This window comes from Myotis lucifugus, unplaced genomic scaffold, assembly GCF_000147115.1.
Source record: "Myotis lucifugus unplaced genomic scaffold, Myoluc2.0 scaffold_17, whole genome shotgun sequence".
Lineage (NCBI taxonomy): Eukaryota > Metazoa > Chordata > Mammalia > Chiroptera > Vespertilionidae > Myotis > Myotis lucifugus.
In genome coordinates, this window is record NW_005871065.1 from 13,839,467 (window position 1) to 13,864,257 (window position 24,791).

Consider the following 24,791-nt stretch of genomic DNA (forward strand, 5'->3'; position numbering starts at 1 on the left):
GTGTGCCAGAACAATCTCTTTTTTATGATACAGAGAGTACGCTAGTCCCCCCTATCCATAGGGATGTGTCCTAAGACCCCCTGTGGATGGCTGGATCCGTGGATGGTATTGAGCCCTGTATATGTGCTATGTATTTTCCTACACATACATATCTGTGATAAAGTTCAACTTATAAATTGGGACCAGTAAGAGATTAACAACAATAATAAAACAGAACAATTATAGAAATATATTATAATACAGGTTCTGTGAATGTATTTGGGGCCATTATTAAGTAAAATAAGCTAACTTGAAGACAAGCACTGCAATGCCACCACGGTGGATCTGATGGCTGAGATGGCTCCTGAGTCACTACCCAGCGCGGAGTGTGTACACATGGAGACGCTGACAAAGAGATGATTCACATCTCGGGTGGGATGGAGCAAGATGCATGAGATTTCATCACACCACTCAGAACCACATGCCATTGAAAACTGGTTGTTTAATTTTGGAATTTTCTACTTAATACTTTTGGGTCATGGAAACCATGGAAAGTGAAGCAGTGGATAAGGGAGGACTACCATTCACTGAAGAAGGTCAGTACAACAGGAACAAGACTAGCTAAGAAGCTCTTGGGAGTGGCTGGGACCAGAGCAGAGAATGAAGGAGAGGCAGGTCTTAACCGCCAGCTGGGTGTGGCCATTAAGGATGAGAAAGAAATCGGGTTGGGTGACTGAGACTCACATGATAGTAACCAAGATGGCAAAGCAGGGTTGTCTATTGTGATTTTGGTTTTTGGCTGCTGATCTGAAGGTGCTGGGGAAGATGCCCATCTCGGGGGAAACGGGCACCTGGGTCTGCTGGACTGTGTCATGTGGACAAGGGAATCCCGAGGAGCACCGACTTGTAGGGGAAACAGCAGAGGAAGAGAGTCAGGAAAGGGCGAATGAGGGAGGATGGTCAGCAACAGGTACAGAGGAGAATAATGTTGTGGTAGCAAAGAGGTCTTCCCTGTCCAACTTTGATTTTTGAAAAAAAATTTTAATCTACATAAAAGTTGGAGGAATGAACCATGTACTGAGCACATGTTTATCGTTTCACATAAAATCACTCATTGTTAACATTTTGTCACATTTGCTTTAATCTTCTGGTCCATAAGACCTCCTGAAGGAAACAAGGGAGGGAACCATGGAGATACCAGTATTTCGGTAAGAGCTCTGAGAGCAGAGGCAGCCTGTGCAAAGGCCCTGAGGTAGAAGGGCTGTTGCCTTTTGTTGTTTGACCATAAGCAAGGAACAGTGTGGTAGGAGTGTAAGAGAGCAAGGGGAGAATTGTAGGAGATGAGATTAGGGAGGTTTACAGCCTTGTAGGCCATGTTCAGATTTTACTATGAATGAAATGAGAAGGTATTGGAGGTTTTGAATAGATGTGATATGTCATGGTCAGATCTGCTTTTTTTAAAGGATCACTTAGACTGTGCAGCAAATAGCCTGTCTAGGTGGGGTCAGTTACAGGAGCTCTTGCAGTAGTCCCGCAAGGTCTTACAGTGCTTGGGCAGGACAGTGGTGGGAGCAGTCATTGAGGGTATTTCCTGTCTATGGTGAAGGTGGAGCCAAGAGGATTTACAGAAAGGATTGAAGGTGGTTCGAGACTAAGTGAAGAGTCAGGGATGACTCCTTGTATTTGAGTTCTGCTGCTGGTGGAGTAACAATGTACAGAGGTGGAGTTTGGTGGAGAAATCAAGAATTGGTTTTGGAATGCATTAAATTTGCGATGCCTATTCGCACATCCTAGTGGTTATATCCAGTAGACAGTTGGGTAGAGAAGTATAGAGCTCAAGGGAGTGGTCTGGGCTCAATGGAGAGCTTTGGGAATAACAGCCTATAGGTAGTATTTAGAGCAATGGCCCCTGTGAGGGAGGAGGCATGGACAGAGCTGGGATCCGAACACGAAGGCCTGGAGCACCTCAGGAGTTACAGATGGAGAAGGGGATGAGAAAGCAGTCAAGAAAGAGCCTGCGGGGTGGGAGGAGGGAGGCTGTCCTGGAAGTCATGTGGAGGAGCCAGGAGCGAGCAGCTGTGCCAGATCCTGCTGACAGGTCAGGAGCAGCGAGAGGGAGAGAGCAAGCCATTGGAGGTCACCTTGGAGAGCGCTGTTTTTATAGAATATTTGTGTGGTTAGGACAAATTCAGGAGTGAGTGGAAGGAGGAGGAAGACAGCAAATATTGTCACTCTTTGGAGGATTCTGCCCTTCAAGGGAGCGAAGAAAGTTGGCGACAGTCTGGGGAAGATGTGGGGTCCAGAAAGGCTCAATAAATATTTGAAAAAATGAACGAGGGTTGGAAAGACCCATCCTGTAGGTGGAGAGAACTGTGGAAAGGCAGGAAGCAAATAAAAAAGTAGGCTGGTAGATACATCTGGAGTATATAGCTATTTAATCATTCCCTGGGGTGGATTTCTTTTAATTGACCATTTTCAGGAATGTTGCTACAAGGGTGTCACGCGTTGGGGTGACTTGAAGCCTGTGTAGGGTATGCCTTGGCGGATGTTTTTGGCTTCGGAAGCTCGCAGCCCTCGGTGGTGAAGATTTGCTGCTGCAGCCGCATTCTCAGCTGTGCCCTGAGGAATTCGGGTCTCTGGAAACTCCCTGTCCCTGAGCCCCTGAATTCAGCATTGTCCCCTCTGAAAGCCTCCGCAGGCCTTTTCTGGGTGAGAGATTTTCCTTGTGCAGCAGCTCTTGTATGTGATTTCTTATGGTCCTGGGACTCATGCTTTTTGTTTGTTTGTTTGAATCTTGAATTCTTGCCCCACCCCTGTCACCTCTCTATGGTAGATTTGGTGCAGGTCTACGAGTTCAGAGAAAACCTAGTCGACGTTCGTTAGGTATAAAAAATTTATGTATTATGGGAGTACTATTCTGAAAGTGTCCCTTTTTTATGGGGAAAGTAAATTGTGCAACAAATTTGAGATTTTGTTGTACTAATTCTGGTATATCTTATTTAATTTTGGGCTTTCTACCGTAGGTTTTTTAATCAGTCTCATTTACTTTTTGTGTTTATCTGAGAAACTTTCTTCTATTTCCCTCTGAAATCATCTTCACTTCCCCACTTCACCTTACAAATGCTCATTTCTTTTTAGGCATGTGGGGTAGAGGTCATTTGAACAGGACTGAAGCCAGATTTTAACAGTAGAGACCTAATCTTAGAGTTAGGAGGGACTTGTAAGTCAGCTGCCCCAACTTCATCTCACAGGAGTGGGGCTTCTTGGGACAATTGTCATCTCACTTGGTCATGAAAGCTCCCACAGAGTAGATGGTCAAAAACCAACCCTAATAGCGAATCCCTTAGTCCCGTGGTCGGCAAACTGCGGCTCTCGAGCCACACACGGCTCTTTGGCCCCTTGACTGTGGCTCTTCCACAAAATACCACGTGCGGGCGCGCACGTACAGTGCGATTGAAACTTCGTGGCCCATGAGCAGAAGCCGGCATTTTGTGGAAGAGCCACACTCAAGGGGCCAAAGAGCCGCATGTGGCTCGTGAGCCGCAGTTTGCCGAGCCGCAGTTTGCTGACCACTGCCTTAGTCCATCCTACTGTCCTTCCTTTTGACAACTTATCTAGAAAGAGCTGCCAGCACATAGGGGGAACACCCAACAAGCATCGCGTTCTCCACGAATGCTGGGGGCGCTGCAGACCCACCTCACCCTGCCGGACCTTCGGGTCGCCTGGGCCAACGCTCCTCTGTGGCTGTCCCCCCTCCTGTCCCTGTGGTCCTTCCTGGTTGGAGGTAAATCTGTTCTGCGTGTTGTTTCCTGTTTGCCAGGAGTCCCTGGGGATGATGATGGTAACATATAAAAACTTGTGAGATTGTTGCCAAGAGAATTTCTATTTACGTTTCTGAATGTGCCATCATAAAAGCTTAAGAGAATGTCTTTAGGTTCTTGAATTGAGCAGTGGTTAGTGTTGGATGTCAGTTCATTAGTAAATTTTGCAACTACGGAGCTTATTATCCTAATACTTTTGATTAATGAAAAAAGCCTCACTCCTTTGCTGATGTTCATATATATTGTTAAAACCCACCATCTTACTGCCAGTTACATTCTTATTCACCCCCTCTAAGCTGTATTTTAAAAGCGTATATGAAAAATATAAATATTTGTCTTAGACACAAATGATATTTTGTCAGAAGTCATCTGCAGTTACCCATTTTTAGAACAGATGTGTTTTTTAATGGAAATAAATTAAAACAGAAACAAATTGCTCAAGTACAGATGATTACCTAATGGCATCTTTTAGCATTTTAAAAATGCTTAACTAGACACAAGTATCTGAGAACTATAAAGAAGGCGCTGAATGGACGTTGACGTTAAGGCGCGGGGGTAAATCCCACAGCAGTTTAAACTCAAGCTGCTTAGTTCAGAGGGTACTGCTGTTTTATAACCATATTTAAAAATCTGTTCCTCTTTCACTCCCTCAAACTGAGTTCGGGGATATAATGGATCCCATTATAGGTAAAGGTCTGTGACTCAGCCATCGAGCTACTCAAACTCTTGGCTGTTTTAATTGCCACCATTAAAGCTTTAGTACTTTTATCTCATAAAAATAGATATCATTGATGTAAAATGTGTGCCTGTTGAAGATACATTTGTACCTCTGCCCTGATGGTTAGCTAATCATCCAGTTTTGTTTGAAGTTAGTTAGGTTTTATGCAGCTGGGAACTTGACATAGATCAAGAAATTGTTCAGATTTTAGTGATGCAAATAAAAACATCCCATGTAGTAATAAGAGTAATATGTAGCTAGAATACCTTCCAAAAAAGATACTTATTTTGTTTTGGTTTACATCTTAACTACATTTAATTGATGGGACGATGGTGGACTTCTACCAGGCTCCTCCTTGAACCCAAGAGAATTGTAATGTTTCCCCGATTCTAATGCTGTGACTTCAACAGTTTAAGGGAACTGTGGGAACCGCTGGCTTGTTTCTATGTGACATATATGTGTAAACTTCAGTATTGTCATCGACAGCATTTCTCTGCCTATCTTCTCAAAGGGGAAAATACCAAGGTGTGAAGGAAACTCCAAGAACACAGTGGGAGCTAAATGTTAAAATGTGAAAAGCTACTTTGTTCTGTGCTTTTCCCCCCAGTATGCTTGGGAGGCACAGCCATTCATTATTCATATGGCTGCACACAAGGTATAATGTCTCCAGAAGGGATCCACAGTGAGTTCATCTCGAGAAAGTGATACTTCCTAGCCCTTAGCACACATTTATTTCTCTGTGGTATAATAAAACAGCAGATCATTGGTGGGCAGTTCCTTAAGTTATTACATGTTCTGCAGTTGTAATTGTGGAATTGTAATCAGATAAGTGGGAAAAAAATCTGCCTGTACAAGGGACTCAAATCGGAAACAGTTCTAAACTAAAACCTACCCATGGACGAAGCATTTGTGAGTGTGTGTGGGTGGGTGTGTGGGTGGGGGATATATATGTGTGTGTGTGTGTGTGTGTGTGTGTATATATATATATATATATATATGCTTCTATTCGTGCCCAGCTGTGTAGATTCAATTATAATAATTTTCTCAGTTGCATAACATTGCTGTTTGTTTATGACTGCGTTATTAGTCAGTGAATGAACCTCCCTTTTTTTGACCCTTCAGCAGTGTTTATACAGTACTTAATTGCTCTGGTATCTACTGCTTCGTGTGTAATTCCAGCTGGAAGGAGTCATGGGGACACCATCCCCTGTAAGTGTTAAACTGTTTCTGATGTGCAATAAACTGTCTTTTAAAATAAGTACCAGGAACCTTTAATATTGTTTATAGTGCAGTTTCCTATATATTTTACTTGAAAATGAAGTTATTTGTTTTTCTTTTAGAAAAAAGTATTCAGAGAGGAAGGAAGAGGGAGGGAGAGATAGAAACATCAACGATGAGAGAGAATCATTGATCAGCCATCTCCTGCACTCCCCACACTCGTGATTGAGCTCCCAACCTGGGCATGTGCCCTGACCAGGAATCGAACCCTGACCTCCTGGGTCGACGCTCAACCACTGAGCCATGCCGGCTGGGCAGTTATTTTCTTTTAGAAATGTCCTCCCTGGGATGGCATGAGTGGTGACTAACTGTCGGACAGTGCCAGGCTGCAGCGTGCCTGTGACGGCACACCCTGTATTCCTCTGGGCTCTTCAGTCTGAGTGGGTCCCAACTCTGTCCAGCTGTTCCCCGAACCAGCGCCCGTTGCCATCACAGCTTCCTCCTGCTGGAGACACTTTGCGGGAGGGCAGGCGCTGCAGCGACTGGGCGGGTGGGCGTAATGGCCCGGACGTGCGCTCTGCAGAGAGCTGCCTGGGTTGAATCCTGACTCTTCTGAGAACCAGCTTTTTGTGACTTTGGGCAACTTTCTTAACCTCTTTTTGCGCCTTGGTGTTCCCACTTACAAAACGGGGACGTTTCCTAAGGTGGTTGTGACCCTGGAGTAGTGCTGGTCACCGCAGTGCTCGGTGTTACCGTCAGCAGCAGCTGCAGCACCGAGGCTCAGGGACGCCCCTGGGCTGTGTTCATGTGGAAGGACACAAGTCCGGCATGGGAAGGGGATCCTGGGTGGGGAAAGACTGAAACGTTTCAGATGAGAGTGGCAGAGGACGCTAACATATGTGTCGGTTGCTTATTGTTACATGACAACTTTCATGGCTAAACACAGCATCTCTCAGGTTCTGCAAGTCAGGGCCTGAGCATAGCTTCACAGGGTCCTCTGCTTAGACGCCACGTCTAAGACGGCTGTTTTCAGGCGTCAGGATCGCCTTCTCACCTGGCGTTCTGACTGGGGAAGGACCTGCTTCCACCTCCATTTGGGTTGTTGACGGATTTCATGTCTGGCTGCTCTGGGATTGGGGCTTCAGTTCTTGCACCCGCCACCCTGCCCTCTGCTTCTCGAGGCTCCTTGCAGTTCTCACCTGGTGGGTTTCCCTTTACGGTCAAAGCCAGCATCCGAGATAGTCTCTGACCCTCAAGGGGAGCCTGCCCCCCTTTACACACTTCCCCTGATAGGTCAGGCCCACCCCGGATAATCTCCCCTTCGAGGAACTCAGAACCAACTGGTATGGGACCTTACCCCCCTGTGAAATCCTTCCACCTCTGCCATGTGCTGTTGCCAGAAGGCACAGGTCCCCCCACAGTCAGGAGGAGGAGAGCATGAGGCCCCCGTAGAATTCTACCTCCTACAAGATGTGGGTGAGTTTTTAATAAGACCAAAGTAGGCAGTAAGCATTTCTTGCCAACTAAATTTGCTAAACTCACAATCTCTGAAAACTTGTTTAGAGTGTGTAAATTAGCTTTATCATTAAGCTCCTTGTAAATTGATCTCCCCCTCCCTCCCCACCACTCCAAGATTGTTCTAGTCCCATTTCTACACAAATCTCTGGGGTTGGTCAGTGTTAGGTAAAGACACACCTTCCTTTCAGTCTATTGAAGTCTGACTTTTTAAATTCCTAGGAATAGCATAGTGAGTTGCTTTTAATATTGACGTTTATAGGGTAGTAGACACCTAAATGCAAAAACTTGGTATAAATTGCTTTTCCAGAGCCAAACTTCATACATTTTACCTTTCCAATTTAGGGCTCAAACATGCTACAGGGTATAACAGTGATAGCAAAATACAATGTAAGTGTACAGCAAAGAATTTTTGAATTGAACTTTTTAGTATGTAAGTTTGGTCTTTGTCTTTACTGTCTTTCAGTGGTTCTATTTATGCAAAACATTTTGGCCAGCCCAGAAGCACTGATGTTTTGTGTTTTGCTGAGTTTGATTCCTAGTCAGCTGGGTAGTTTCAGGTCTAGATGGCTGCTGCCAAATTCAAGCCTCCACACACTTCTTCGAGAACAATGTGAACCTAAGAGCTAACTTGAAATAAGCAAGTGCACTGAGAGTTGGGCCCTTAGAGTGAGCCAACTACGGGAGCACTATATGCAAGGTGGTGAAGAAAAGTAAGAAGGAAGGGAAGGGAGAGACAGGAAAACTAACTCTGTTACGGTCCCTGAGCCTATTCATATATTTTTTAAAATTTTTACTTTTAGAAAGTAATGTTTTGGTTGAACGTATAGCACTTGGTGATTTGGAACAAGAGAGTGAAGTGTGACTGACTATATCCCAGACTCCTCTAATGGGTTTATGGTTGGGTTTGCTTATTGTCAGTCAGAGACGCCATGATGTCCATGGTGCAGACCTTGCATTTTTTTTGGGGGGGGGGGTGCTGTTGGAGGAGAATGGGTGTAGTCTCTCAGCAGCCCTGCTGTGTCCTGGAGGCAAACCCCCCCCCCCCCCCCCGTGGACAAGGAGGCCTAAGCAGTTATTCGCCATCACTGCAGTAGACTTGAATTGTATCCAGTTTGTGGTGGTTTCTGTTTCTCCTCTGCCCAGAGAAGCCAGGCTCTATTGCTCCCTCTACGTGTTTTCCCCTCAATTAAAAGCACTTCAGGAAATGGTTCTCAAGGCCAGGAACACAGTCTGATTACTTGCATACCCTTTTTCAAAAACTAGCACATGTAAAAGCACAATTCACGTCTTATATAAACAATTAAGCTAATTTCCCCAAGCATTTATGTAGCAGTGGAGATACATCCAAAGTATGTTGAGTTTAACATCAGTTCTGTGCCCTAGGTGTGCATGTGGTGTGTGTGTGTGTGTGTGTGTGTGTGTGTGTGTGTGTGTAGACACATTATTGCAATGACATGGTCCTTAAATGCAAACCTGCTACTTCGCCTGGTGCTTTTCCTAGGAAGTAGAATCATCTGTTGCCAAACTGGAGAAAAGAACTGCATTAGATTTCTTGAAATATAGTAGATTGGATTAAAAGTCATATAAGCTGGTTTTATTTTAAAAATGTGGTTTTGGGAGAGTTTTTAAGGGAGAGCAGGCAATGGGATTACATTTTTTTTTTACCTGTTCCTGGTTTTGGAAGACTCAGTTCAGTTCCTGGGACACAAAGCAGGTTGATTGAATTGAATTCAGTTTTTATCCAACAGGGTGATTTTGAGATTCAAATTGGGTAATGCTTGTTAGCTGCAAAGTATAATGCGAATTTAAGTTCTTATTTTTTATCTTCTGGAGAAAAGTTAGTGGTTCTCTACAGCTTTAGTTTGAAATTAAACTAGAATTCTCTCCTAACCCTTTGAAGGCAAAAATTCTAAAACTGCATTAAATTAAAAGCCATTTTAGCCTCTAGATTAGGGTTAAGGTCTTAGAACTAAGACCGTTGTGGGTGGAGAAAGACAGCAAGTGGCTTCCCAGGCTTGTGCTGTGGTCCCAACCGGGCTTGGAGACCTCACCGCCGCCCCTCTGCAGCCACGCGTGGGCCACGGTCACCTTCATGCTGGCTTTGCAGCCACATCTGGGTTAGAATCTCAGGTTTGCCATTTTCTGGCTGTGTAACTTTGGGTAAGTTCATCTTAAAGCGTCATTTTTAAAAGCAGTGCACCTCACCCACCTCATGGGGTTGTTATAGGGACTTAGGAGATAAGTAAGATGCTTAGCAGAGCACACAGCACATTCAGTCCAGTGTCCCAGGATGGCAGTCCCAGTGCTGCCTCTGCCTGAACACCAGGCTGCACCCTGTACCCTTTTCCCCATCACCCCGAGGGGCCAGGCTGGAGGCAGCCTTGCAGGCGCCACAGCAGCGTGTGACAGCCTGGTCAGCGTACAGCACAAGTCCACATAGGATTCCTCAGACACTTAGAAAGGGGTTAACATTGGTGGAGTTCCACTGCTGTGTTATTCTAGTCAATCTGATTGTAAAAAAAAAACACCACAACACAGTGTTTTACACATTAAAAATGCTATTTGTGGCCCTAGCCCAGCCGTGGGCAAACTACGGCCCGCGGGCCGGATCCGGCCCGTTTGAAATGAATAAAACTAAAAAAAAAAAAAAAGACCGTACCCTTTTATGTAATGATGTTTACTTTGAATTTATATTAGTTCACACAAACACTCCATCCATGCTTTTGTGGCTTAGTTGGTTGGGCGTCCTTCTGTGCACCAAAAAGTTGTTGGATCAATTCCTGGTCAGGGCACATGCCTAGGTTGTGAGCTCTCACATCAATGTTTCTCTTTCTCTCCCTCTCCCTTCCTCTCTCTCTAAAAATCAATTATTAATCTATCTATCTATCATCTATCTATAATAACAAAAGCATAATATGCAAATCGACCAAAAGACCGAACAGCAGAACAACCCGTCTGGACAACCTTCTGGACGGCCATGCTATGACACGCACTGGCGCCAGGCCAGCCCAAGGGAGGTGCGATGTGATTGGTTGGGCCCCCGCCATCGCCCCACAATTGCCCTAAAGCGGGAGGTCCACGCCGGCGGAGTGATCTATGACCGAGGGGGGCTTCCAGAGATGCCCCTAAAAAGAAAACCGAGGCTACCAGATAGGTGGCGCTCGGCAGGTGGGCAAGGCCTCCCTCTGCAGGGCGATCAATTTGGGGGCTCTGTGAACAGTACAGCAGCCACCAGGCCCAGGCCACCAGCCAGCGACACTGTGGCGGGTGTGCGGGGCTGGCCAGCGATCACTCCACAGAGGGAGGCCCAGGCCAGCCAAGCAATTGCACCCCATGCCTATTGCCCGCAGAGGGAGGCAACTGGTGGCAGGGGAGGGGGCGCAGCGCTGCACAGATAGTAAGCAGTGGCAGCGGTGGGGGCGTGGCCAGCTGCCAGCAGCCAGCAGCAGTGGGTGGGGGGGGGGGGGAAGGAAAGCCCTGATAGGCCCTGATTGACGGCCAGGCCTAGGGACCCTACCCGAGGGGTCCCGGATTGTGAGAGGGTGCAGGCTGGGCTGAGGGGCGCCCCCGACCCCGCCTCCCATGCACGAATTTCGTGCACCTGGGCCTCTAATATATATGTGTGTGTGTGTGTGTGTGTGTGTGTGTGTGTGCGCGCGCGCTGGCACGTGCACAATTACTTAAAATATGCTATTTGTGACAATTCCTATAGTAGAGTTTCACTCCTAAATACCTAGATGGTCAGTACTCAATATCCGATGTGAAACTATGTAACATTAAATTTAACCTAACCACTTAGTTCATTATTTTGGACTCTACTAATTCAGAATGTTTGTATTTTAGATGCCATGAAAGCGACTCAAGTTAATTTGTTGCTGTTTAAGATTTTGCTTGTATGGCAGATCTATTCCGAGGACAATTTAAAAACACAAGTGGAAAATCAGAGGTTCAAAAGGCCTTCGGATGGTTTTTCAATGAGCTATGTATTTCATCAGTAATTTTAAAAAATTTAATTCTAAAATGTAATGATTCTGAGTTACAGGCAAAGATAAATTATTATGTTATGATATTTCAACAGTCACTTTATTTAACTTGGTAATTATCTTGACTGTATATATAACAGAAATTATATGTCATCTTTATATGATTATACCAATATTCCTATTTTATTCCTACCAGTGACTTAATTGCGCATAAAAGAACCTGCCAATGCAGTGTTCTGTTTAAGTGCATTTTATATAACATTACATTTGTTCATACAGTCATATGCTACCTTATAAAACATTTGATAACCACTAATTTGAGGGATGGGTGCTCGCGCGCACGTGCACACACACACACACACATACACGCACATGTACACACACACACTTATCCCCATCCCACAGGAGCAGATGACTTGGCCCTGCTTTGGCTTGTATCAGTAGAATTCAAAGTATATTTTAAAGAACACTTCCATTCAAGATAGTCTTGGAAAAAAGGGAGGCTGCCAACAACACCTTTAGGACACACTGTGTACCAGCTCCCCTCAGCGTGCAGAAAGGGCTTGCAGTAAAAAAGACCATTTTATTTTGTTCAGTCCAGAAATTTCTAAACCCATATAACCTGAGTCTTCTTTTTATGTAACAGCTTTTTAAAAAAAATATATATTTTTACTGATTTCAGAGAGGAAGGGAGAGGAAGAGAAACATCAATGATGAGAGACAATCATTGATTGGCTGCCTCCTGCACATCCCCCCCCCCCCCGGGGGGGGGGATTAAGCCCACAACCTGGGCATGTGCCCTTGACTGGAATCGAACCCTGGACCCTTTAGTCCACAGGCCAGTGCTCTATCCACTGAGCCAAACCAGCTAGGGCTGTAACAGCTTTTAATACTCTAAACCTAAAAAGTTGTTCTGTACATTTTACCTTCTTAATTAATTTGTACGACCAACAATCCAGTATTGTTCAGTTGTTTATTTGGTTCATAAATGTACTCATTCATTAAATAATTTTTCCTAGAAATGGTTAAGAATAAGCTGAATAAAACTAATATAAAAGGCTTGAACTTGAGGCCCTGACTCTTAACACCAAAATTAGCCAAGCAGAAAATATTCCAACCCTTGATTCTCTTAAGAATATTTTATGCTTATTTTATATCAAAGTTAAAAATTATTTTAGTTGACTGTTTAATGTCTGCTCATTTTGATCTAATCCCCCACAAAGAAGGTTTTAAAAGCTTGCTTGTAGTGCATTTTTATGCCCTCAGTCATCCAATCTTGGTCATGGTTCGTTTCAGGCATGATTCATTCAAGGCTGGGTCCATGCAGGGACCCCAGGCCAGCACCTGGCTGACTTTTCAGGAAGCCTCCTCAGGGTCAGCTGGGTCAGGTGTTCTGCTCCCACCTGGCAGCCCCTGTGGCTGCCTAGATCACTGTTAAATCTTAAATATTTGTTGAATGAGTAAATGAATTGGGCACCACATATTGAGTGCACCTTCTTTTTATCAACGTCATTGGCAAGAAAAGGGTGTTAAAATCTCGACAGGACTTCCTGAACCCTTGCTAAATGCACTTTTGAACCCTTGTCCCCTCTTCACTGACCATGGAGCTTCAGTGTTCATACTGGAATTCCTTCTTAAAAGAGTGTCAAGGGATCAGGAACCTGGCCTATATTGGAAAAAATAAGAGTGAAGGATGTCAGCAGCAGCAATGTGTCTCCAAAGCCATTTTTAAAAAGTTTCAATCTTAAATGAGTACTTAATATTTATATTTTTACAAATCATTTAAATCCCAGTTCCGTGTGTTGTATTTATTGCTCCGTGGGTCTTAATTGGCCTGCCCCTTCTGCCCCAGAACCTTAGGTTCTCTGAGCTCAGTTTGTGGAGAGGGGCGTGTCTCCCAGGAGGGCCATCTTGCTCTTGTTCAGTTGATAGTATCTTTCTTTTTTAAATCCTTACCCGAGGATATTTTTTTCCATTGATTTTTAGAGATAGTGGAAGGGAGAGACAGAGACAGAGAGAAACACCGATGTGAGAGAGACACATTGATGGGTTGCCTCCCGCATGCCCCTGACCAGGGCTGGGAGCCTGCAGCCGAGGTACGTGCCCTTGCCTGGAATCAAACCCAGGACCCTTCAGTCTGCAGGTCAATGCTCTAGCCACTGAGCAACACTGGCTAGGGCTGTACTATCTTTTCTTTATCATAAAGTAGTATTTTGATTTTAGATTTGTTTGTATCACTCAGTAAACAAAATGTTTGTCCGTAGGTGTCCTCTGTTGCAAAATGTTAGTTTGCAGAGATTGTGCATGTGGGAAACATTGCACCCCGTTAATGCTATGTTGCTCACCTGTGTTACTCGACAACGCCAGCAGGTAGCGGCTTCGAGAATATGAAGCCACAACATGATTAAATAAGATTGAATCAGCAAAGGCTGACGAATGGTGGACGAAAAGCACACTGAGGGAGATGAAAAGCTTCGCCTTACTTTCCTCATGCCCCTGAGCATGTTGAGCCACCTTTGCTTGAAGGTAGCAGAAGGATTGCCCTCACCACAGCTCTCCCTCGGTTACATGTGCATCCTGTCTCTTCTGCTGTTTTATATAAGTTTTTTGTATGTGTCTAATTTATATGTTATGAAAACTGGAGTTAAGCATAAAAACAATTACCTTTAGTTTATGGTAATATTTTTGACAACATATATATCTTGGATCATTGTCATTTATAGTTTAAATATCAGTCATTCTGTTTTAGTTCCAAGAGTTCATGGCATAGTTCTTATATATTCCATACTATTCCAGCAGTCATATTGATGTATGATAGAAAATATTTTAAGCAGAAAGTCCTTTAGGGTGTATTTAAAAATACCTTTGGTATCCAACATTCTCCACATTTGCTCTAACAAATGAGGGGTTTTAAGAATGCCCTATATGGTAATATCAGATGCTAATGGCATTGATTATCTGTCAGGCAGTGGGAATTGATGGGAAAATGTCCACTGTAAAATTAAATAGCATTAGAGAATGTACCATGAGGGGGTGGGGGCAGGACACGGCCGGGCCGGGGAGACTTTGTCAGGGTATTACTGTGAGCTCCAGGCCCCCCCCCCCCCCCCCACACACACACATGATTAAGGCAGGCCATCTGTTCTTTGTTAAATGTTTACAAAAACAGCTTTTCTCTAAAAGGTTCCAGGAGACGTAGGTCTGGTAAACACTATAATATTTCTGAACACCTTTTTCACCCGAAAACATAATTGTGCTGCATATCAAACAGGATTAATAATTTTTTGTATTTAATCTTTACATTTCCTCCTCCTTATGAAAGATTGAATTTTTTCAGGGGTACTAATTTATGGCTTCATTTATTACTGAAGGGAGCATCTAAAATAATTTGTATGCTAAAGTGTGTAAATAAATTTTCAGTCATTTTATATTTGGTATTTTATGCTTTTTCTAATTTAGAAATGTGTACCAGGCATCTCTCATTAGAAGCCGGCACTTTGCTACGGGAGCCAGTGCCAGGCAGATTAAAGACAGGTACACAAACCCAGAATTAATTCACCCTTCTAAGCTCTATGCATTCTTTACTAGTAGACTTTTCTCTTTCCTTCCCTTTCTAGGAAATACTTTTTCTTCCATTTCCTGAAAAGTAGCTTGTCCCAAATAAGTTTGATCTCTATGTCCCTTATAAAAAAAACTAGAGGCCCGATGCACGAAATTTGTGCAAGGGACTCAGCCCTCGCAGCCCTGGCTTCGTCCGGAAGGTCATTCGGCTGTTCGGACTAATTAGCATATTAGTTCTTTATAATATAGGATAGGATAGGGCTTTTTCCTTTGATCTACATTAGAAGATAATATGGAGCAATTAATTCAACTTCAGCTTGAATAAAGCAGTTCACTCAGATTTCCATGAGTCCTCAGGTAACGATACTTTGGACAGCGCCTCGGTGGACTTTTCCTCCGAGTGCCTGTGAGGGGAGAACCGAGGGCAGGGTGCTTTCCTCAGGGCTGGGTTGGCTGTGCTGTCCCTGCAGGGACCCTGCTCCTGTGGACTTACATCCGCGTGTTCTTCTCAAACCTGTGCCCTTGCTTCTCTCTCTCTCTCCTTCCATGCCCTCACTCTTTGAGGCTCACTCACTCTCAGTATGACGACGAAAGGGCACTATGTGTTTTAAGTTCTTCTAATACCAGAGGATTTTGGAAAGGACTTCGGACTCCATCTGACCCAAATCCTCCATTTTGCAGTTGAAGAAAGTGAGCCCCAGATGACTGCAATGATTTCCCCCGAGAATAGAGCGAACGGCAGTGCCCAAGACTAGAATTTTTCTCTCTTATCTCACAGTTCCTGGCTCTTTCTCCCGTACTTGTGCAGATGGAGAACTGAATATAGATTTCTTTAATAACCATGGTAGGTTTTAATGGAAACAGTGTAACTACTTTTTCTCAGGTAGTGACTTTTTAAAAAAGTGATTTTAGGTCACCAAACTCTTTGGAAAATCAAGTGGAACCTGTGGAGCCTTTCCCAAAAGGATACCCTTGTATCCGATTTCAGGGATGGGCAGAGTCTGGATTTAGGAAACCTAGTCTCAGATCTCTGCTCTGTTCCCTGCGGTGTGGCCTTGGGTGGTCACATAACCTGCTCGGACTGTACTTCCTTTCTGAAAGATGGGGGGAAATTATATCTTTCTTCTGAGATTCAGGTGAATTAATCCTAGAAGTACCCAGTGCAGTACATGGCATGAAATAGATGCTCAATAAGAGTTAGTTGTATTGGAATCTGATTTATAGTACTTGCTGATGGTAAAATATAACTTCTGAGTTACTCTCGAGTCCTCTGCAGACCTGGACCTGGGCTGCCTGGCATTCTCCTCTTTTGGAGGTGCTGTGGCGAGGGGCGTGGGCTCCGCAGCCATCAGCTCTGATGTCAGTCTCAGTTCTGTCACTTACCGACCGTAGCTCGTTACTGCATCTTAGCGTGTCAGTGTCCATCCCTAGCTCTTGGGGCTGCTGTGGGGATTGAATGGTGTCAGGGGTGTAGCGTACTCAGCACATGTTTAGCATATAGTCAGATTGTTTAGTAAAGGCTAGCAGTTGTTATTATTTACATTATAGTTACTATTGAGTGTCTGGAGAATGTATGAAAAAGGCAGAAAATGAGTGGCAGTCCAACCCCTGAAAACATTGGAATGTCAGGGTTCATGAGATATCATGCCTGACCGTGGGGGTAACACCGACCCTGCCTGGTTTGCATCGTGACTGCCAGGTGGAGTCCCTGACTCTGATCTCAGCCGACCGCTGAGCGTCCCATCCCAGTTGCTGGTACTCTCAGTGGTATTTCTGACCATCTTGGGCAAACACCTAGTGAATGCCATCTCCTACAAGGCATGCCGCAAGGACTATTTGGGTTCTCTCTCCCTCAATTAAGTTTGGAAATGTAAAACGTAATAATTTATGAAAAACACTATCTGCATTTCATATTAGTACCAGAAATGTAACCAACTTGAAGACTTGTGCTTTTAATTTGGCATTTTCATGTTATTTAGACCAGAAATGACCGGCACTGTTTAAGATCGATGTGTTCACACTTTGACTTTAAGCTTCCACAGGCCCTGAATCTTGCAGTGCCCACTCGGTACACTTGTTCTTTTTTAAAGTGGCTTAATTAGGTATCTTTTGAGTTCCTATTCCCTCATGGGGAAAAGAATTTCACTTAAATTCATCCTGTATAGTTTGGTTTTTGCTACTGTTTTGTCATTCATCATTTTTTATACAGGCTGCTTAAGCAAATGGACAATGTCTTTAGCTGAATGAGAATTTTTTTCTTCCTGAAATAATTTTTTACTGTATTATTAAGTTGCCCCTTTTCACTCTGTTTATTTAAAAGCTTTCTTGTTCAAAAAAATATGTGTGTTTTTGTTTGTTTGTTTGTTTTTTGGATGAGAGAAAATGATACATTTTACAACTATACAGTTGGTAAAATGTGTGCTACCTTGAGTATAGAGTACGTTTTAGAAACACCGGCCTGTAACTTTCAGTTCCTTTCTTCACTACGAAGAATGATATACTAATTTCAATTCCTATTTGTGTCTCTCAGCATTCTCCATCGGAGCCCTTTCTAGAGAAACCAGTGCCGGATATGACTCAGGTTAGTGGACCGAACACCCAGCTAGTGAAGAGTGAGGATTACCTGCCATCCATAGAGCAGCAGCCACAGCAAAAGAAGAAGAAGAAGAAAAACAACCACATTGTTGCAGAGGATCCCAGTAAAAGTTTTGGTAAAGAGGACTTCCCTGGTGGGGTTGATAACCAAGAACTAAATAGGAATTCACTAGATGGGTCTCAAGAAGAGAAAAAGAAAAAGAAAAGGCCGAAGGCAAAAAAAGACCCGAAGGAACTGAAAGAACCCAAGGAGAAAAAAGAGCCCAAGGAACCCAAGACCCCGAAAGCCCCTAAGATTCCCAAAGAGCCAAAGGAAAAGAAAGCAAAAACTGCCACGCCAAAACCCAAGTCCAGCAAAAAGTCCAGGTAGGCCGCGCCCAGCAGCACCAGCAAACACAGCTTCGGCATGAGCAGCCTCTGAGTCGGGGCTGGGGAGAGGGAGGAGGGAGCACTTCGATGGTCATGAGCGTTGTCGAGTTTCTTTCTGTGACGCCCACTCCAAAAAGTTAATGGTTTTATGCATTCTAAAATTTGGGACTCCGTTACTATGAACTACTGAATTTGGATAATACATTTTAGACTTCAGATAGAAATTAGTATTTTAAAACGACTTCCTTGTATTTTTGTGACATTTTTTTTAAAAATTTAACACACAGAACCAAGTTGCCAGCATAATTATTTGTAAATATAGAGCAATAACCTCATTGTTGGTGACAGTGCAAAACCCAGAAGGAAGGATTGTAGAAGCAAGACAGGTCACTCTATTTCACAAAGCTTTTCAGCCCCGATTCCCAAAAGCTGAAACAGGAGAATGAATTCCCTCCACTTGGTGGAGTAAGGCTTCCAGGGGCAGTGTTGACATCCTCGTGGGCAACACGGGGGAAATCAAATGGCAGGTACCCACCTGATACGCATGCGAGGCTAGCATGAAGTTTGGGTTCCAGGAAATAGCCTTCTCCGCACCATACTTCCTCTTCTTACTTCCCCCGCCAGCTCTCTGACCCCCCAGAAGGCATATTTACTCAGTAAGAAAAGTTGAGAGGAGAAGACATTGAAGACTAATTTTTTTCATTTGTACTGAACATTTCTTACAACTGTTCTGAACCAGTTCCAAACATCTGAATCTATTTTTCAGAATATGGCTCATGTTAGAAAATATAGTTTCCAGATGTAAGTTTTGGTCAGACCTGGTTAATCTGAACCTGTTTGCAAACTCCATTAGAAAACACGCTCCCCCGCCTCCCCCATGTGCATATATGCATGCTCAGTTCTGCGACTGACGTCCTGATGGAACTCTCTGAGCTCGCTCAGAGCCTTCTCTGGTAGGCTGTGCTGTGTGTGCATGGGCAGGCACACAGAGAGAGGAGGTTGTTTCTGTGACTGTATAGATGCTGCAAAGCGAAAGAACAAACTTGGGTTTTCAACTTCCTGCTGAAAATATCTAAACAACCCCCAATAATTATTCTGTAGTGTTTTGAAAGTTTGAATCATAGCTATTTAAAAATCTTTGCCATCAGTACTTTTTATGGTGTTAAAAGAACTGAAATTATATTCAATAACTCAATCTTGTAGGCAACTTAATATTTGCATTTACTTAGGAATCTTTGATGCCTCACTATGTGGTCTCTTAATTGAAAACCATTATTATTTTCTCCTTATGAGCACTCTTCTAAACTTACAATGTATTATAGAGAGATAATTCATTAAGTAGTTGCTATTTGCAGGTAATGTGTTAATGTTAGGGATCTGAATGAGGAGGACTTGGCTAGAATTTCAGTATGACTTATGAAGGGTTTTGAAAATAATACAGTTGCTTAAATCTAAGTATCGTGTGCTTTTGGTAGGAGAGAGAGCATGTGCAGCAAAATCTAAAAATATTTTTTTTTAAACTTAAAATGTAAGAGTCTGTGTTATAAGGAAGCTTTTGAGAGCTCAAAAAATATAACACCAAGACTAGTTTAAGCCTCAAGATGTATCTGGCTTCAGTTTCTATCTTAATTTTTTGAACCTATCATCTGATGGTAAAGACTGATAAGCAAGAAAAGAAAAACCCACTATATTGTGGATCTGGTCATAAATTTCTAAGTATATTCTTTCAAGCTCTTAGTCTACAGAGAACTGGCCCTCTCTTTAAAAACCTACTTTAGCACACCCTAAAATACATTGGGACAGATATTATAATGCTGTCTTCAACAGTGAAACTTGTTAAAATTTTCTCAACAGCTAAACAACTTTTAGGAACTTGGGGCTTTAAGTCCAGTGAGTGCTAGGACTTGGTGCAGGTACAGACCTGTCTTCTTTGACTAGAGGAGCCTTCAGCGCAGGCCTCCTCTGCATGCTCTCAGCTGCCCGTGTGAAGTTCGGGCTGTCTGTGCAGAGGAGGATGTTGGCATTGCTGAATCAGAGAAATGGCTTTGCATTAGCCACACACTTTTGGTAGGAGGAAGGGCATGCAATTATTTTCTCTTAAGAAGAAAGTCTAAGTAGTTATTTTCCCCACTGTTGTTTCTGATGAGTAGTCTCAGTCGATGCCTCCTATACATTTTTGCCCAAGTGGTATGAAAATACTTGAGTGGAACACTTCTGTTGAGTATGGAGGCATGCAAGTGAAAAGGAAGGTGATGTAACGTAGCCCAGACGCTCACGAGGCCACGCTGAGGGGCCACCGAGAGAGCTTGTGGCACCTCTGTTGGCCCTGGTGACTGTCTCTTCTAGGCAATTGCTGATTTATGGTGAATCATGGTGAGGACATTCCTGAGAGGCTTTCCTGTTGTCTATGGGGATGCCTATCCAAGGATATGGTCATCAAATAGAGATTAACCAAGCCAATACTTTGTTTGAGTTACAGGGCTTCTATTGGTGAGATGAATTGAGTATGTTGAATTGTGATCTCATTGTTCTGCTATGTCTGGAAAGGAAATAGCATCCTGAAGCAAGGATAAGTAGAATGCATACAACTACATGTAAATTCTGAATAGCATAGCAGGGTAATTATGTAAATTGAATATGCAGTGATGAAGGTAATAGGGGGTTTGGGTTATGTTAGTACTGGGGTTGAATTGCCATAGCAGTCTGCTTTTAAGCACTGGAATACAGCAGTGACAATTTTGTTTGGCAAAATGTTATGTGATACCCGTTATTTCCATCCTTGAATAAGTTAACTTGATGAATTTGTTTATACAGAAAATAATTTTCCTACAGAGGGCTCCAATAGAGGGAATAAACAGAAGTGGAATGAGAAATGCGGTTACAGGACCACTCTCACCTCCCCTGCTCGGCCCTATGAGCAATGGTGATGAAAGTGACCCACTGGTGGGCTGGTGCTCTCTGCATCGTGTCTGTGGCAGGGAGAGCGCTTGTTCTGCGTCATTCGCACACTCTCAGTAGTGAAGGCGATGAGAAAGGGTGGCTGTAGTCCCATGGGGCTGATGTTCTTGTGTGCCTTTATGGTGCCCTCCTCACCAGCTGTCATCCCTCCTCATTCCATAAAGTAGCAGAGGCTTGAATTTGTGGCCCTTCCCAGGGAACTGGCCTTTTGGCAACCAAAACATAATTCCATTTTTCTTGCCTGTGTAGGAGAACCTAACAATTTGCCCAGAAGCTGTAACATAGAATGGGAGTGAAATAGAAAAAGGAGTTCAGCATTTCAGGAAAAGCTGTTTGAGATCGTAGTGATGAGACAGACGGGCCACATTCTTCTTTTCTATCAGAAACATTCCTTTTCCCTGCTGTACCTTTTCTTTGTTAAATATGTTTTTCTACCTGTTTTTTTCCTGGTGCTCTCCCCGGGTATCCTTCTAGCTTTCAGATATTGGCAGTTAATATGGAAAATAAAAGCGAAGACATTTGTGGGCTGAGAGGATGCCATTTTGCATATGGAGGGGTTCACGGAGCTGAAATATGGGGATTTGCGAACTTCTTTTCAATGCGTTTTCTGTGGTGTGTGCATAGCCCTTGTGAAATGAAAAAGAACTTGGAGGAAGTGCTTCCTTTCAACGACTCTTAAAGGACTTAGTGGTCCATTTAGCTCTATAAAGACCCTTTGAGTAGACATACAGAAGGGAACATGGCCAAAGGTTGTGACTTGACTACTGAAGCTTCCGTCACATGGAGCCATGGAGGATTGCTTCTGATGCAGTCTCTAGGGACACATCCTGTTGTTACAGGTAGTCGAAAGGTCAAATGCTATTTCTCAATTAAGAGTGAAATATTTTATTTTAAACTAAAAAATAAACATACTGGTCTTGTTTTTTTAAAAACACATATTAAGTACCAAAAACATGTAAAGTATACGTTTTGCAAACCACCCTATCATTATCATTAGTATTTATGTGGCAGCTTTCTTCTGAGTCACCTAGCTTTTCAGAGGCTGTTTTCTCAGTGATGATCTAAGAGAGTAGCAGCATTTTACCCAAGAAATATTTTTATTCAGCCAGCAAACCCAACGGTGGGATATTTTGGTAAACTAATACATATTTTTATGGTGTGCTCTTATACAAGTAAAATTTCTCTGGAGAGATTAGACACAGAAGCAAACCATTACATTAGTTTTGTCAATAAGTAGAAAAACCCAGATAGATATCTCCCATCAGGTACATAGGGAATAAAGCAAATTAAACCAACAGTTTTTCTTCTTTTTAGTTTCTTGTTCTTTCTTTTACTCCCATGCTATGATTTAGTCTTGACCCAAGACTTTAGATAATTGGAAAGATGGAATAAATATTTTGGACGCTGCCTGCAAAAGAGGGTGTAGATTTCTTTAACATGTGGTCACAAGATGGACTTTTGAGTCCTCTTGGTGTTGGAGAGGAACAAGGAAGATAGAGTGTTATGTGTCTCTCTGCCCACTGCCCTGCCCTGTCTCCAGTTAATCAGATGAGAGCACCAGGTCAGAGATGGGACCAGGTGCCCTCTTTTCAGCTGCTCTCAAAGGTTATCTCCTCTTTGACGAATGGACCGTCAAATCTTTTAAATCCCAAATCCTTCTTTCCTTCAGGCTAACCACCTCAGTGTTTCCATTGCCAGTGACGGGCCACATTGTGGTCCTTCGTCTGATTTGTCTTAAATTGGCAGAATGAGCAGGGAGGGAAGAGCGACAGCCCCTTTTTAGTAGAGACCCTGATAGCCTTGACTTCGGTGGTTCAGTTTATACTCAGTAGGGGAAAGAGAGTGCGTAACCACATTGACCCTGAAAAGCGAGTTCTGCTGACTCATGCTCTGGGCTGGTTGCTGAGTGGACCACACTGGCCTGCTGGAAATTCGCTTCCGCCGGTCCCCAGGAGCTTCAGTGACTTCAAAGCAGTGGCCTCCAGCCACTTTGGTTTCTGTGGGAGAGGGTGATGTAGATCCCACTTTCAACTCTCACTGTACCCATCCAACGAAAGCTGAGAGGTGAGGCGGCCATGGGCAGCAGTGGATACTGAGGGGGATTTTTCTGGAGACATAGTCCTTTGAAGTCTCAAGTTGAATTTTTGGGTGGGGCATGAGTTGCCAAGTAGATGGTGGGTGCATTGAAAGGTTAAAGAGCAGAAGGAATCATAACTGATTTTTAAAATTATTATTAAAAATGTCTCTATATAAAAATGCTTTTGGAAAGTATGAGGTCCTGTACAAATGCAAAATTTGTCCCATGAGACATAAAATTTTTTGGCTGGTTGTCTTCCACCTAGATAAGGCCCCTTTGAGTCACTGGATGTTTGTGGGAACCACCGTCAGAGCATCAGTCATCTGAAATGCCAGGCCTCACTTCAGCCACCTTTACATAGAAGTCTGTGTGGCTTTAGCTTAAAAATGCTAAATAGGGAAATGGAGCATGTGAATTAAGAAAAAGGGCACTGTTCATTTTTTTAAATTGAATTTATCGGGGTGACATTGGTTAGTAAAATTATAAAGGTTTCAGAGATACAGTTCTTTAATACATCATCTCCATATTGTGTTGTGTGTTCACCACCACAAGCCATGTCTCCTTCCTTTACTCTCTCCTACCCTCTCTCCTTTACCCTCTCCTACCTCCTCCTACCTCCTCTTCCTCTGGTAATCACCAAACTGTTTTCTGTCTGTAAGTTTTGTTGTTGTTGGTTTTGCTTAACCCCCTCACCTTTTACATCCAGTCCCCCTCATTTTTTTTAAATAATGAAAAGACAACACCCTTGAACTTGCATTAGAACACTAATTTTACATGTAGCCCTGATTCCTGTAGGAACACCGTAATTTCATGGCAGTTCGGCTTCTCCTTTGAGGGTGGGTGGTGATATTTTCTCCTTGTTGGTTTTACCATTCGCTCTGCTTAAGTCTCCACCTACCTAGAGCACCTGATGACAGTGTGGGTGGGCAGCATGTCTCGCTTGTTGTATTAGAGACCTGGCTGCTCAGAGAAGATCATTGTGAATGTAGGGAGTGCGGCTCTGACTGCCAGTTACCCACCCCTGTCCCCATCCTGGGGCACGGGAATGCTGCGCATAAATGAGAATGGCATCTTAGAACTTGGCACAAGCAGACAAATGTCTGCCCGACTGTTGCCACGTGGAAGAATATGCTATTTATAGGGAAGGGGCATTGAAAGGCGTACTTTTGGCATCAGTTTTGGAGTGTCTGATTTATTCAGTCCTTCCTGCTGCCTTACAGTGCCATGTAGCCAGAGCACTTAATGTTTACGTTGGGCTCCTGTGGTCAGATAACATATTAGCTAACTAGACTTCTTTTCCATGTAACTTCTGGCAGATCTTAATTCATTCCATAAAACTCAATAACCTTTAGGTTTTCAGGGTTAATTCTTGACTGCATGATGAGTCTTTTGTTTTTCCTCGAGAATATGTTCAGTATTATCAATAGACTTGGCTCTTTCAGAAGAGCTTTTTTTCTCTACCTTCTCTTTCGCTTTTAAGAACATTCTTCTTTAAAATATGGTCAGCACTGGAGCTGTTCTTAGGACTGGGTTTCAGTGGGAGAGGGTGATGTGGATCCCACTGTCTGTTCTCACTGTATCTAATGCTATTGGGAGGCTCCAGAAGACACTGACCGGGAAAGGTTCCTGAGGCCTGAAGGATACCTCCCAAAAGGCCAGGTGAGCGCGGGACTCCTGAGGAGATCTGCGGTTCGAGGCCTTCGGGCCAGTCCCAGGCTCAACGTGGGCTCTGCAACCCGAGAGGTTCACCCTCAATTTCCTCATCCTTGGGCAGTTGGATTGTAAAATGTAATGGCAAGGCATGTTGAGTTTGAAATAACACATTTTTAAATGAAATCAGATTAGGTTTCTGTTACCCTTCCAGCTTTCTTTGCTGTTCCTTTCCTGAAAATTTAGCATATGTACTTGGGGAATACTTGATGCTGTGAGAGCTCCTTAAGGTAACCATTTAGATTAAATGATTTGTTTTAGAGGTGTCCCATCCAGTGACTTTC

General features: G+C 43.5%; 1 protein-coding gene across 1 annotated transcript in view; it reads left to right on the forward strand.

The window, feature by feature from the left end:
* The window catches only part of CHD7 (chromodomain helicase DNA binding protein 7), a 121,084-nt gene that overhangs the window by 24,024 nt on the left and 72,269 nt on the right, over positions 1-24,791 (forward strand). Inside the window, exon 2 of the mRNA XM_023750903.1 lies at positions 17,329-17,759. Within this exon, the coding sequence (XP_023606671.1) occupies positions 17,329-17,759 (431 nt within the window). The remainder of the gene's footprint in view (positions 1-17,328; positions 17,760-24,791) is intronic.